Source organism: Montipora foliosa, chromosome 9, assembly GCF_036669935.1.
Source record: "Montipora foliosa isolate CH-2021 chromosome 9, ASM3666993v2, whole genome shotgun sequence".
Taxonomy (NCBI): domain Eukaryota; kingdom Metazoa; phylum Cnidaria; class Anthozoa; order Scleractinia; family Acroporidae; genus Montipora; species Montipora foliosa.
The window spans coordinates 20,266,359-20,280,046 of NC_090877.1; the positions used below are offsets into that span (position 1 = coordinate 20,266,359).

Below are 13,688 nucleotides of genomic sequence, written 5' to 3' on the forward strand. Positions count from 1 at the left end.
TTTCCCCCCTCCTCAAAAACCAACATTTGTTATGCGTCAATTTGTTGATTTCAGTTTATAGTGTCCCCAATTAGTGCTCCAGAGCTTGAGGACTCAATAGACAATTTAATATAGTTTATTTTCGTTCCTTTTCTTGAAGTGTGAGGTGAAGGGCATTGGGCTGAGCTGGACAGAACTTGGTAGGACGACCCAGAACCGGGTGCGGTGGAGGAAACTCATCGATGGCCTATGCTCCGCAGGGGGCAAATGGCCTAAGTAAGTAAGTAAGTTCTGTTCCAAGTTTTTGTGGCTTTACGTTTTCGCGAAACTCTTAAGTCCCCCGAAACCTATAATCTAGGACCTAACACTTAAGATCTCAAAGGTAAGACCCCCTCTTTTCTTCAACTTTCCAAGACCAGTAATTTCTTCCTCTTTTACCTCAATCGGACTAATATTTTCATTTGCAACAGAGACCCTAGATTCTTATTTATGCTACTATTTGCCAGGCCTCAATCTCGTCCCCAGAGTCCGCTTTTCTTTTGATCAGCACCAACAACACGGACTCTGGCCACTTCCAATTTATGCACAGTCGCAGTGAAGGTCCATTTTTGTAACCGTTGACAACTACTGTTGTTTCAAATCTCTGAGCTTGCGTAGATGAGACAGAAGTCCGTGATTTGCGGACTTCCTGCTTTGGAAGTGGCCAGAGTTTGTGTTCTTGGTGCTGAACAAAAGAAAAGCAAATTCTGGAGACGAGGTTGGGACGGGAGTGTAACTGTTGTGTTGACGATCATGCACAGATCTTGAGGTGAGCCTAACCCCCTCTCGCCATATTTTCCGAAGAATGAAAGGAAGCTGTCTACAGTGACGAGATTGGCCAGGTCTAAGTTTTCCCTGTTGGTGCGCGCGTGTGCATATGATGCCGCTCAACCGAGACGCTAAAATATATAGAGGATATTACATGGCCGCACTGATGAAATACTAAATTATTTCACGAAAGGCATCGAAAGGCGCGATGTTTATATGTAGCCATAGCAACAGTGATATTTTCACTTGGGAAGATATCATGTTTTCGCGCAAAAGCTCAGCGGGTATTTCATTTGCGTTTAAATAATTAATTGTTTTCTTTCAATTGTTAATAAACCAACGTCTCAGTTTTTAGTAATCACGTGTACGTTAAGTTTGATGAACCTATCCACTGAATAGCTCAATTGGTTTTGCTAGTGTTTATCCGCTGGATAGCGATTTATCCGGTGGATAGCGTTATCCACCTTTTGAACAACCAAGTCCAGGTCTTAGTTTCCGCTGTTGGCGCTCGCATGTGTATATGATGCCACTCATCAGAGACGCTATATTCGAAAAGACCCCATTGTTTTATTTCACTTTTAAAACCAAGGTCTCAGTTTTTTTGTAATCACGTGCACGCTAAGTTTGATGTATCTAGCACCCTCTGCTTTTATCAGACCCCCATGAATTATAGTAGTATTTTACTCTATCTTTATCAAGACTGCCAAGAATTCGAGTCCGGAAATGACAAAACTGCAAAACAAAACTGCTACGATGGTGATATAATTAGCAAATAAAGAAGCCCCGACTCTGATCTGCTCTGTTGTAAAGGCTGGTTTCCATATGATCGCAGACGATCGCAGACGATCGCGGATCGCAGATCGCAGATCGCAGACGATCGCTCCCTACTTCTTGAGTAGGGAAAAAAATAGACTAGTGACGCTCAATATATATATTTTTTTTTTGAACCAAGGATCTGGTTTACTGAAAACGAAGTCCCGGCAGAAAAAAAATATCATATCAAAAAGCAAATAGCAAAACACATCATTCTTGTTTTTTTAAAACGATCGATAAACTATTTCTTGTGAATTGCCGCAGGGACTTGCTTTCCACACATCTAGGCCGGTATGTTGAAAACGAAGACCCGTACAAAAAGGTAGAATGACGAACAGAGACTAGTCAGACACAACAACCCTGTTGTGCACACAGCATTGTTATGCACACAGCACACAAAAGCAAAGAACACTACATGCCATTATCTTCACATTCATAAAACTGAGTTTTTCAAATTTTATTTGAAATTTAAGAATACAAACTACACTAGAATACAAGTGTGTTGATTTTAGTGTTTGGGAATAAGCTTAATTCTAATTTGGTTTATACACAAACCAAATCAAATTATTGGGGCGGTCGATTTCCATTCAGTATTCCAAAGAAATCTCACTTTAATATCTTAATATCCTGACATTTCTCGGGAACCTTTAGTACAAGTAAATTCTGATTATTAGTAGGATCAATAATCATCAATAGAAAACCTCTATTTCTGTTTTGTACAACAAAGAGCAGCTAACCATGGTAGTCTACTATAACTGGACAAATTAGGTCAACTGTTTGTGCATTCCAAGGAAATGCCCTTAGACGTCTTGTTGTTCAAAATTTAGGATGGACTCAAGCTCATTACTTAATGTAGACTACATGACGGGGAACTAACTCCAGAATACCTTTATCGGTTGGAGTGTCCCTGAGGCCAAATAATTCTTTCAAGAATTCGAATACCGACACTTCTGGAGTCGGTTGCCTGAGTGGGGAAGAAGGATGTGAAGGTTTAAATTTAAAAGGATCTTTATTCTACTACATTATTTTGCCTGTATATTCTATATGGCCTTTTTAAATACTTTAGCACAATGATCGCCCGATTCATAAATTAATTTGAACACTGGAAATTAAAACCAAGCAATAAATGTTTCTCCCTATCAAGCCAGGGTCCAAAGGTTTCTTATTTGAGAGATAATCTTAGCATCGCTTTTACATGAAACGGCAAGCAGCAAGCGGCAGCTGGCTGCTGCTTTTCATAAAAGCGTGAAATATTATCTTTCCCTAACTTGTCTTTATCGTCTAAGAAGTCACTTAATTACAAAACAATTTCTTTGATTTTTTGACAAAGCGTAAACTCCAGCTTTGCGCTTGACATCTCTACATGATCCAGGACACTACATAAGCGTGCTTGCGATTGACCCATTCCGGAATGAGAACACGTATAGTGATGATTTAAAACGATATGCCTGGCGTTTTGGAACAACAGAGCTCCGGCGCGCGGGCGCGGAGCACCATTTTTAAGAAAATATGGTAACCCATCGACGCGAGAAATCTTCGTTTTATAGCCATGATGTCATCGACAGTACGTACGTCCACCCATCCATGTATACCAATATGACCAGTATCATGCTAGTTTACAGCATACATCTTTGATATTGGACATCCATGTTTGGATTAATTGACACCTGTCAAAACAAGCTATCCGCTGACCAATATCACGTGACCATATCGCGGGCTCAAGCTTAGAGCTCACCGAGGTCAGCCTTTTTTTTAAGTTGACCGCTGACCAGGTACTGGTTTTTGATTGGATTGTAGGCTCAACCCAGGTTATAATTAACTCACCTAAACATAAGATAAGGAAATAAAGAAAAACTTTAAATAGCAATGACCACAACCAGGTTTTCTGAGCCCGCGAGACTGAGCACCCCCAGCAAACCATTTTTTAAACGAAAACCGCTGGTCAGCAACCTGGTTCTGGTTATTGCTGTCTAAGGTCTTCCAAACATAAGCGAGGCTTCATTTTTCGCGCCCTTTCTGTTGCTCGACGCGGCTACACGGCCATACTACATTTACTGTAGTTTTTACACAGTCAACGCTTTTCGTGTTCAGGTGGAAAACGATTTGGAAGATGTTTTCTTTCTGGATTTTTTGCTGGTTTCAATCAAGTTTGACATATCATGATATCTGTGGTCCACACTGGTGGCTACGCAGTTATTCAAGTCAAGCATTACGGGAGGGATATAAACTTAAAGCTGAGTGTTTCTTTTTAATTTGTTTAGAGCTGCTTTTTTCTCTGTATTGCAATTTTTGGTACATCTTTAGAAGCTCTGATAAGGTTACATGATTCCTGGAGGACCTATGTCTAGAACAGAAACGAAAGGAGAGTGAAAGAGAACTACAACGACAAAACAGAATACCAGTAACAGTTCATACTTAGTGAATGTAGTTACTTCACAAATTCTTTCCTCGGGCACTAAACCGTTTGTTATTTCTACGGATGCGTTATTTAAAGTGAATGCGTATTTTTAAAAGGTGGTTTAATCGGTTCTTCCTTTCACGGTTCAGGAATGAAAATCGAATTTTTATTGTCAACTGGAATTAAATAGCAATTATCTGTTCTCTTTTGGACATAAGGAAAAAGTTGATTTGTTTGTTTGTTTCCCTCTAAAATGCGAGCGAACAAGTGCTTTTTAATCCGTTTGCCCAACTGGTTTTCGTTTTGCCTCGACAGTGACAAGGAAATTTTGCCCTTATGTTATAACCACGTAATCGCAATGAGCTCTCGAAAAATTAGGGGGAAATTTCACTAGCTTGGTTTTCAGAAGTTTATTTAAAGCACCTAAACGTCATGATCTTGTTTGAAGTTCGTCCTGTCTTTGTTGCATTACCGTATTTTGCCGATTCTTGCTCCAAGCCAAGCTGGCGTGTTTCAATGAAATACATCAAAAGGTGAATGATCTCGTTTTCAGAGATAAAGTGGGATAAAGTACATCAGTAAAACTCTTATTTGACCTTGAACTGACATTTTTTTTATGGCTTATTCCTATTCGCTGGCTATTGACAGTTGACTCTGAAATGGCTCAGTTTTTTTACTTTTCCATTCGCTCGCTGAGGGTGTGCTTGTTTTTTAAAACTCATGCGGTTCAAGAAAAATTCATTCCCAAACTGGTGAGTTCCACGGTAAATTTTACGCTAAAAACCGATATCGCATGAATCACAAAGCGATGAGTACGATATTGGTTTTTCGAGTGATTTTTTTTCTTTAGAATTCACCAGTTTTGCAATGAATTTTTCTTGAACCCCATGAGTTTTAAAAGAAAACAAGCACACCCTCAGCGAGTGAATGGAAAAGTAAAAAAGCCATTTCAGAGTCAACTGTCAATAGCCAGCGAATAGGAATCACGCTAAACTTAGAAGCCATAAAAAATATTTAAAAAAAATAAAAACTATGTCAGTTTAAGGTCAAAGAAGAGATTTACTGATGTACTTTATTCCACTTTATTTCTGAAAACGAGATCATTCACATTTTGATGTATTTCATTGAAACACGCCAGCTTGGCTGGCCAATTCACTGGTCAATTCACTGATGTTGAGGAAGTGATGTAGAGGAACTGATTTACACTGCCTTGGAACGAAATGGCCGTCCTTTACATGCAGAGGTTATTTGTATCTATTTCATTTTTGTCTTGGTTTTATTCTGCTTAAAAGTAATTTGAGTGCATAAAGTCTTAGTTGAGTAAATAGCTTCCTTATCTGAAAGAGAGAACGACTGAAACGCAGAATCTGGCGCAAACCCGTGCGTGTCATGTTTCCGTTGCAACGGTTTTATTTTTATTCTTACAATTATTTTTCTCTCTTCTACTTGGTCCTGGCCTTCTTGGAAGAGAATATGATGATCTTAATGTATTAGCGGGTCCAGAAACCGAGCAAACGAGACCAGTGTGCATGTTTCTGATGTCATCCATCGCTGCAAATCGCTGCCATCTTGTAAATAGGTGTCATACGAGGTACATTAAGTCAAGATTTCACTACTACAGCAACAGCATTGCAAGCTTCAACTTTGAACTGCTTCGTCTAAGTGGAGATATTAGCCCTAATCCAGGATCGGAAAGTTGCACCGTACCTAGAAAAGTAGTTCCTAAAAATCACAGGGCAGTGAGTTCCAGCTCCTACTCTCAACAAATTCATATCAAGTGCGGTGGAATCTCTCCTAAAGAGTACAAGCGATCAGAGGCTTCTGGAACCGCTAGTTGGATATGTCCTCCCTGCTTGGACGAGATAAAACAACTACCTTTTGCTGACGTTAGTGAAATTGATATCAGCTACAGTTCTTGCAGTGACCACGAGGAGACTCTGAGTGAGAACGAAGACCACAACAACACTTGGACGAGTTTTGACACTTAAGTTAAAATGCATCGGAGAAACGTTAAGATCGGTCATATCAATGCCAACAGCATAGTCGGCTTTAAATTCAACGAGATCAAAAACTGGCTTATGCGCGGAAGGTTCGACATTTTGACCATCTCTGAAACTAAGTTGGATAAAACATGTACATTCAGTCCTGACAGCCAGTTTGCCATTCAGGGTTTCCGTAAGTGCCGATCGGATAGAAATATTTATGGCGGTGGGCTTATGATATTCGTATGAAGTGATCTGTGTTTCACTGTCCCCCCACTTCACTGTGATAAAAGAACTTGGAGACCAAAACTGGTATCGATACGTCAAACTTCAGGACTGAACACATCATACTGAACGTGAAGGTAGCAAAATCCTGGCTCACTGTTATGGTGAACAGGCCTTCATCTATTCCAACATCTCAATGAAAATTCGAACTGAGCAGGTTATTTGAAGTTGTTACGACTTTGTCAAACGACATAATCTGTGTTGGAGACTTCAATAGTAATCTGTTGGATCCTAAGGACGGTGGTCACTTAAAAGATTTAAAAAATTTGATCAAATCACCCACTCGTATAGGCAAAACATCGTCAACTTTACTCGACTTGATTTAACAAACAACACAGGAAGAATATTTTCATCGGGCGTAGTGGATGCTGACGTCAGCGATCATTCTCTAATATATACTATTCTGAGAACCACAGCCCCGCGATTGCGATCTCGCAAAATACAACTAAGAAGTCTAAAGAATTTTGACCAAGATTTATTTTTACGTGATTTACATAATGTCCCTTTCCACGTTATGGAGGTGTTTGACGATATTGACGATAAACAATACGTGTTTGAGTCACAGTACCTTGACATTCTAAACGAGCACGCACCACAAAAGCAAGCACACATAAGGGGCGATCAAATTCCTTTCATGAACGAACAAAGGCGCAAAGCCGATCGTCACCGCAACAAACTTTGGAAGAAGTTCACGAATCAGAGGACCGACGCTAATTACGCCGAATATAAGAAACAAAGAAACAAATGCACGTCAATTAGGCGCAAAGCGATGAAAGATCATTTTAAAAATAAGTCAGAGACCGACAATCCACGCGCGTTTTGGGAGGCTTATCGTCCTTTTATGCATTCGAGGTCAAGTAAACGAGCCAATGACATTACGCTAGTTGAAAACGATGTGGTTATAACGGATAAGAAAGAGCTAGCTCAATTGTTCAACAACTACTTTGTTCACATCGTTGATGATGTACAGGATATTAAAGAACATAACTTTGGAAGCGAATTCAGCGCACACCCCAGCATTCGAGCAATTGTGGAGGAAAACAGAAGAAAGAACGCCATACATAATTTTAACTTTAAATACACCAATAAGACCCAGGTTTAAAAACTACTACTAGACATCAACGTACGAAAGGCCTACGGCCATGACACCATAACTCCGCGGCTTCTCAAGGAATCCGCTTTTGAGATATCTGGTCCACTAGCAGAGTTAATGAACGAATCGATCAAACAATGCAAATATCCCTCTCGATGGAAAATGGTGCAGGTAACACCTCTTTAAAAAAAAAAAGTCGTGAATTGAGTAAAGAGAATTATCGACCTGTTACTGTTTTACCGGCCCTAAATAATGTCTTTGAGAAACTTCTCGCTTCTCAATTAGACTAGCTCTATTCTGAAATGTTGTCTGACTACATCTCAGCTTATAGGAGGCACTATAGCAGTTGTGAAACTTCGCTGATGAGGTTAACAGAAGATTGGAAGCGTAGTCTGGATAATAAACAAATTGTTGCAGTGATATCAATAGATTTATCTAAGGCTTTTGACACGCTACCGCATGGACTTTTGCTGGCCAAGCTAAAGGCTTATGGTGTTAACAGTAGAAGTTGTATGCTTCTTAAAGATTACTTACACGGTAGGATGCAGCGGGTGAAAGTAGGTGATACAAGTTCTAATTGGCAAGAAGTCAGGCGAGGAGTACCTCAAGGCAGTGTTCTTGGACCAATATTTTTAATATTTTCATAAATGATTTATTCTTACAAATTCTACACCGCCGATACGGATCCGGTGTCTTTGGAAAGGCGTATTTCGCGTGAGGTAAGCTCAGCAAATGCCTGGTACGAGGTCAATGGAATTATAGCAAATACCAGCAAACACAATGATTCTTACTATTTTTAAATGTCTTTATTTTTCTGATTATCCAAGATATTTAAAAGATATGTTTCGCTTGCGCTCTAGCACCATCTGAGCTCCGCTATGAGAGTGAATTGAATTGTCATTTAACTTTAAGGTAGGTTAGCATTTTAAGTAAACTGAGAATGTGAGTTAGCTAACACCAATGAATTGTTTATTTACCCTTAGTCATATTTCATTTAAGTAATATTACAATAATTCCAAGGAATTCAATCTCTGAAATTTAGGATATACTTACTTGGACTTGACCAAGATAAGTCAGTGTATCCACCAAATATGTAACTACCAACTTTGATTATAGTAACAGTGGGTCCCTTTCCATCACAGTTACTGTGGAAGGTGGATGCAGCCCAGCCATCTGTCTTGGCGCGCCAACACCTTACAAACCGGCTGCAGGATGAACGCTGGAGGACTGGCGCTAAGAATGAATTCAACTTTGCAAGGTACTTGGCATCGAGGCTGTTAAGAATACTCGATGAGCTGAGGGCTTCATTCAACAGCACATAAATTTAGCAAATAAAAGAGAGAAACTGGTGAGTAAAATTATTTTTTAGGGTATGATACTTGTGGGTATTGTGGCTTCAACGGAACAGTACGTCTCAAGGCCAGACACCCGGCTGGGCCAATTACTCAAAAGCGGACTAACACTAATCCGAGGTTAATTACCAACCGAGGTTTTAATTGTGACCCTCAGGAAATCCTTAGCAACGTAATTTTATGCCGAAGGAAAACAAAAGCCCAAGGAAAAACATGGAGGCCAAAAGTCTTGAGGAAACGTTTTTTGATCAGCCAAATAAAGTGCAAGTTAAGTTTCCAAAATCGGCCCAGAATATAATTAGGTCAACGTTATTCGGCCTTGAACAAATGAGCCTTGTTGACTACACCCCTATTTCGACTATCTCCGAAGCAAAACCTCCAGATCAGCATCTTTCATTCGGTAGGACTTTTTTTTTTCTCTCGTCCGTTTGTTTTCACGTTCGGTAGTCGCTTAGCTATTCATTTCCATTCTGGGGCAAAGATCCCAGCTTCAAACAGCGATCACCTGGTGATCTCTTGATAACCGTAACTAAAATAAGTATATATACTTATCATTATGATCATCATCATCAACTTTACTCTTATAAAAAAATCCAAGTTTAAGCTAACAATTTGCGATTTGTCTTATTGGCTACGCTACAATGATTTTACAGCTTAAAAGATAATTGAATTAATAGACAAATAATAATTACTATCATTATTTTAATAAGGCACCTTTTCATTCTCCACATGGCAGAGGTAAATAATTGGCATTTTTTTCACTCACAATTTGCAATTTTAAAGTTCAAAATAAAGAGGAGTGAATAAGATGAAGTGAATAGACTTCATTTGAACTATCGTAGCTTGTGAAGAAAAACTGATAAACAACACCTAATTAATAAGGCGTAAGGGAAGCACACCCCTACGGCCTCTGATTCTCTTAGCACTTCTCTAGAGTCCTTAATCACGTCCTTATGTAACGCAAAAACGCACGAGAACCGTGATTTATATTTACTGATTTACTTTTTTTCGATTACATTATTAACAAATAAGCCGCTCTTCCAAGAAGGCAGCACTAATACTAATATCGACTCACCTTTTTCCTGAACTTCCAAAGAGGTAACACTTTCCACATAAAACACGCCGGCACTTGTGACAGTACAAATATAATTCCCTGCATCACTCTGTTGTAAGTTTGAAATAACTAACGCGCCACTGATCTGCTGGCTCCGTGCAACTGGCAACTGACCATCTTGTTTCCTCCAGGTGATGGTTGGTTGTGGATCTCCAGTAGCGCTGCAATTTAACCTCACACTGCAGCCTGCTCTAATTGCAATCTTGGAAGGAGGTTTAATCGTAAACTGAGGAAGCGAGACCACGACTAACAGAGTTTTCTTTTCAGCTCTTCCTAGGAGATTTGATGCAGAACAGAAATAAAAGTCCGAGTCTTCTTTTCGAACTTGTAAAACTTGCAGCGAGTTGTTGATGTACTTCACCCTTCCCTGGGGTAACTGGCCGGATGATTTTCTCCAAGTCACAGTTGGTGCAGGGTATCCCGTCACGTGACAGGTTGGTAGAGTGAAAGTCCTTCCTTGAATTGCGTGACGAGGTCCCGGATTGAGTGAAACGCGAGGATGAACTGAAACGAGAAAGATGAGAAACTTTAATTATCGATGTTAGTCATGTTTTCCATCTTAAGTACTATGCTTTCATCGTCTTAAAATATTTAAGGTTGAAGAGAAACACTGTATGACCAAGGAAACAATCGAATCAAGGAAATGTAATTCCGCGGAGTAGCTTATCACCGAATCATCAGCGCAGACACCAATCTGACGCATAGATACGCGATGATGAATAAAACAGAATTTCAGGAAAATTACATTAACTTAACGGTTGGCTGACATATTCTGATGATTGGCGATTTGTGTGTGTGTGTGCATGCGGACTGGTTGGCTCTTATTTAGACAACACCAGAAGTCATATTTTTCGTTAATAGAATATTTAAAGTTTTTGTTTTGATTGGTTGATTCTTCTAACACCAAACAAGTATAGTTACAATATTTGTCACAAGCAGGGCAAAATTACTCAATGCTGATTGGCCGAGACGGAGGGCATTTTTTTCTTAATCACGAGGACAATTTTGGTAACCAAGAGGGCATGATTACTTGATCCTGATTGGTTAACAGTTGCTTATCCAAAGGAAGCGAAGTTGCAAGAGAATCTTCCTCCAGATTAAAGTATTTTTTTGTATAAAATACATTTTACGCGCTATTTCTGTTGACAGCAATGATTTATTGCATTGAACTTTACACCAATGGAAGCGTGTTGATTGCCCTCGTTGATTGTCATTTGTCGCAACACTGAACTCCCTCAATTTATTTTGCCTTTTATGTGATAAGCATGCAATCGCAATGTGCCCTCGTGAAATTAATTCAGGATTAATTTGTTTTTCATTTTCAAAGTTTCCAAATTGCGCTCGTCGCTTCGCGACTCGGGCAATTTTGTGAAAACTTTAAAAATACGTGTGAAACTAATCCTTAATTCTCGGGCTCATGTGATTAGATATTCCTATTGTAATTTTAAAATCCGAAAAATTTGCTTGTTATAGAACAAGGATCAGATAAATTTTACTATAATACAGTTTGATTTGCTCGTTTCAACATTCTGGGTAGTTTTTCTTTTTCACCTTTTGAAAAACAACGAAAGCTAAGAAAAACAAATTTACCATTAACTACAAGCTGCGCCAATGCTTGTGCTTGTCCAAGGATATTTGATCCTGAACACTTGTATGCACCCGAGTAAATTCCAGCGACATTTCGCAAAGTCAACTTTCCTTCTGAGACTTCTGACATGCTTATTTCTGACTGCCCTTTCATTTTACTCCATTTTATCGCGGGCTTTGGATTGCCACTGACTGAGCACTGGAAAAAGGCTGTCTTCCCTTCATTAACTGTCAACTTTGCCGGCGAAATAGCTATGGAAGGAGAAGAAATCGATTCACCAGGCTCTCCTTTTGCTCCTGGTCTGCCTGCGGTTCCTGTGTCTCCTTTCTGTCCTTTCCGTCCATTTTCTCCCTTCGGCCCAATCGGTCCCATGATTCCTTGCTTTCCACTTTGCCCTGGCGATCCCATGATGCCCTTATCTCCTTTGTTTCCGGTTCTTCCTTTCGACCCCCTTCGTCCTCGAGAGCCTTTTTCTCCTCTCGGGCCAGGTGGACCGGGAGGGCCTGGGGGACCTCTCAAACATTTTTCGACGTTTGATTGACAAAGTTTCAGTCTCAGATCCGATAACAGCTGGTCATTTTTCAGCCTGTCCTCTAGCGTTTGTTCGTTTCCCGTTTCGTTCTTGGTCGAATAAGTGTGCCGCCTATTTCGGTGGATCTTATTTCCTAGAAGTTCTAAAAAACCAAGAGCGACATTTTAAATGATGCACCGAAAAAAAATACATTCTCATAGAGAAATCGATTGACACACGGAACCGAGTGTATAGTTAAACGTCTTAAACGCAAACCGCTGAGATAAAAATTAAAGAAATCTGAACTAGACAAGGTTTCGGACACCCATTTTTTATTTGGTGGTAATAAAGGGCCAAAGATCTACAGTCAAGCCTGAATTCTCGCGTTACCTCCATTTAATTTCAACAACTCAAACCCTGCTGTTGGGGACTTTCCCAGCGTGTTTTAGTATTCCTCGCTTATCGTCAGTGCTGGAGAACAAAATGAATTTAAAGTTCGTGGCGAGGTCCGCAATCAAAACGCAAACCTCAACAACTAAGGGTTCGAGTAAAAAAACATACGTCGCCCTTTGTTTTTGAAGAGCCCGACAAGCTATAATTTTAGGCTCGTCTGAAAGCACTTGCTTTGTTCTCATGGCAGATTTGAAAAGAAAGGAGGCCTTTGTTTGAGGAGGATCAGACGTTTCCTTTTTAGGAACCCGATGCTCGGTAAACTCTAGGCGTAATATCTACTTATTCGCACGGGTTTATCACCAAGTAATTAAATGTAGAAGTTATTGCAATGCCCATCTTTTATCTTTTGTTTCCATGCTTCGATATCAGTAAGGCTAGAATTGTAGCTTTACAACAAGATAAAACTTACTAGGAGAATTCTCTGAGATTTTTGCAATGTCTGGATCGTTAGACAGTGGCTCAACCTGGGTGTCGGTTTCCAGAGCGTCTATTCTTTCCCTTTGCTTGTTTAACTCTAGTTCAACTCTCAAAAACCCTCCGCAATAAAGAGCAATCGACAAAACAGAAATAATCGATGCAAACGACGGGCAACTCTTTTGAGCAGCCATGTTCATCTCAGTTCTCCTAACAATGCCGCTCTGTCTGAGATGATATTTGAGCCCGCGTCAGCCGCGTGAGTGGACAATTTGCCAAATGTCTTCTACGTTTAGATTAAGGGCTTAAAAGTTCACATCGCGATCGGGTTGTATTAGTAGCACATTCTTAAAATAAACACAGCAGAACGTCTTACCTATATATTCTATATCAAATCAAACAATTTTAGCAATCGTAAAATTTGTAAAAAAAAATCACTTTGTCACATTTACGTATCTTCTTTTCGCAAATATAGTTCTCACGACGACAACTAGTAGACTGTATTTAGAGGCTCCGCTTGTTGTTAAAGGTCATCAAAGGCAGATTGTGTTTTAGTGTATCAATGTGATACTGTTGAAAGAACTAAGAAGGTTTTCAAACAAGAATTTATCACCGATGAGTCTAAAAGCTCCTAGCTCAGTATATAAAATTGGTCGTTTCTATTTTAATTTATTTTATTGTATTTTTCTTGTTTTGCTCGCTCTTTTCAACTTCTTCATCATCATCATCAGTGATATTTATATTTTCAAAACGTTGAAGTGCACTCATTGTGAAGTTCAACGGTTCGCACCCGAAAATAGCTAAGCTATTCCAGTCGCGAGGGAGAAATATAACAAAAATACGCCAAGATTTAATATAGTACAAGAAAAAAACTACAAGTTCAAACGTACAAGTCCAAA

At 39.6% G+C, this 13,688-nt stretch overlaps 1 protein-coding gene across 1 annotated transcript in view; it reads right to left on the reverse strand.

Moving 5' to 3' along the window:
* The window catches only part of LOC137970750 (uncharacterized), a 21,284-nt gene extending 8,271 nt beyond the window's left edge, over positions 1-13,013 (reverse strand). Inside the window, exons 1-4 of the mRNA XM_068817308.1 lie at positions 12,785-13,013; positions 11,414-12,085; positions 9,785-10,327; positions 8,411-8,659 (exon numbers count right to left, since the gene is read on the reverse strand). Of these exons, the coding sequence (XP_068673409.1) occupies positions 8,411-8,659; positions 9,785-10,327; positions 11,414-12,085; positions 12,785-12,989 (1,669 nt within the window). The 5' untranslated portion in view covers positions 12,990-13,013. The remainder of the gene's footprint in view (positions 1-8,410; positions 8,660-9,784; positions 10,328-11,413; positions 12,086-12,784) is intronic.
* Positions 13,014-13,688: the final 675 nt, after the last annotated feature.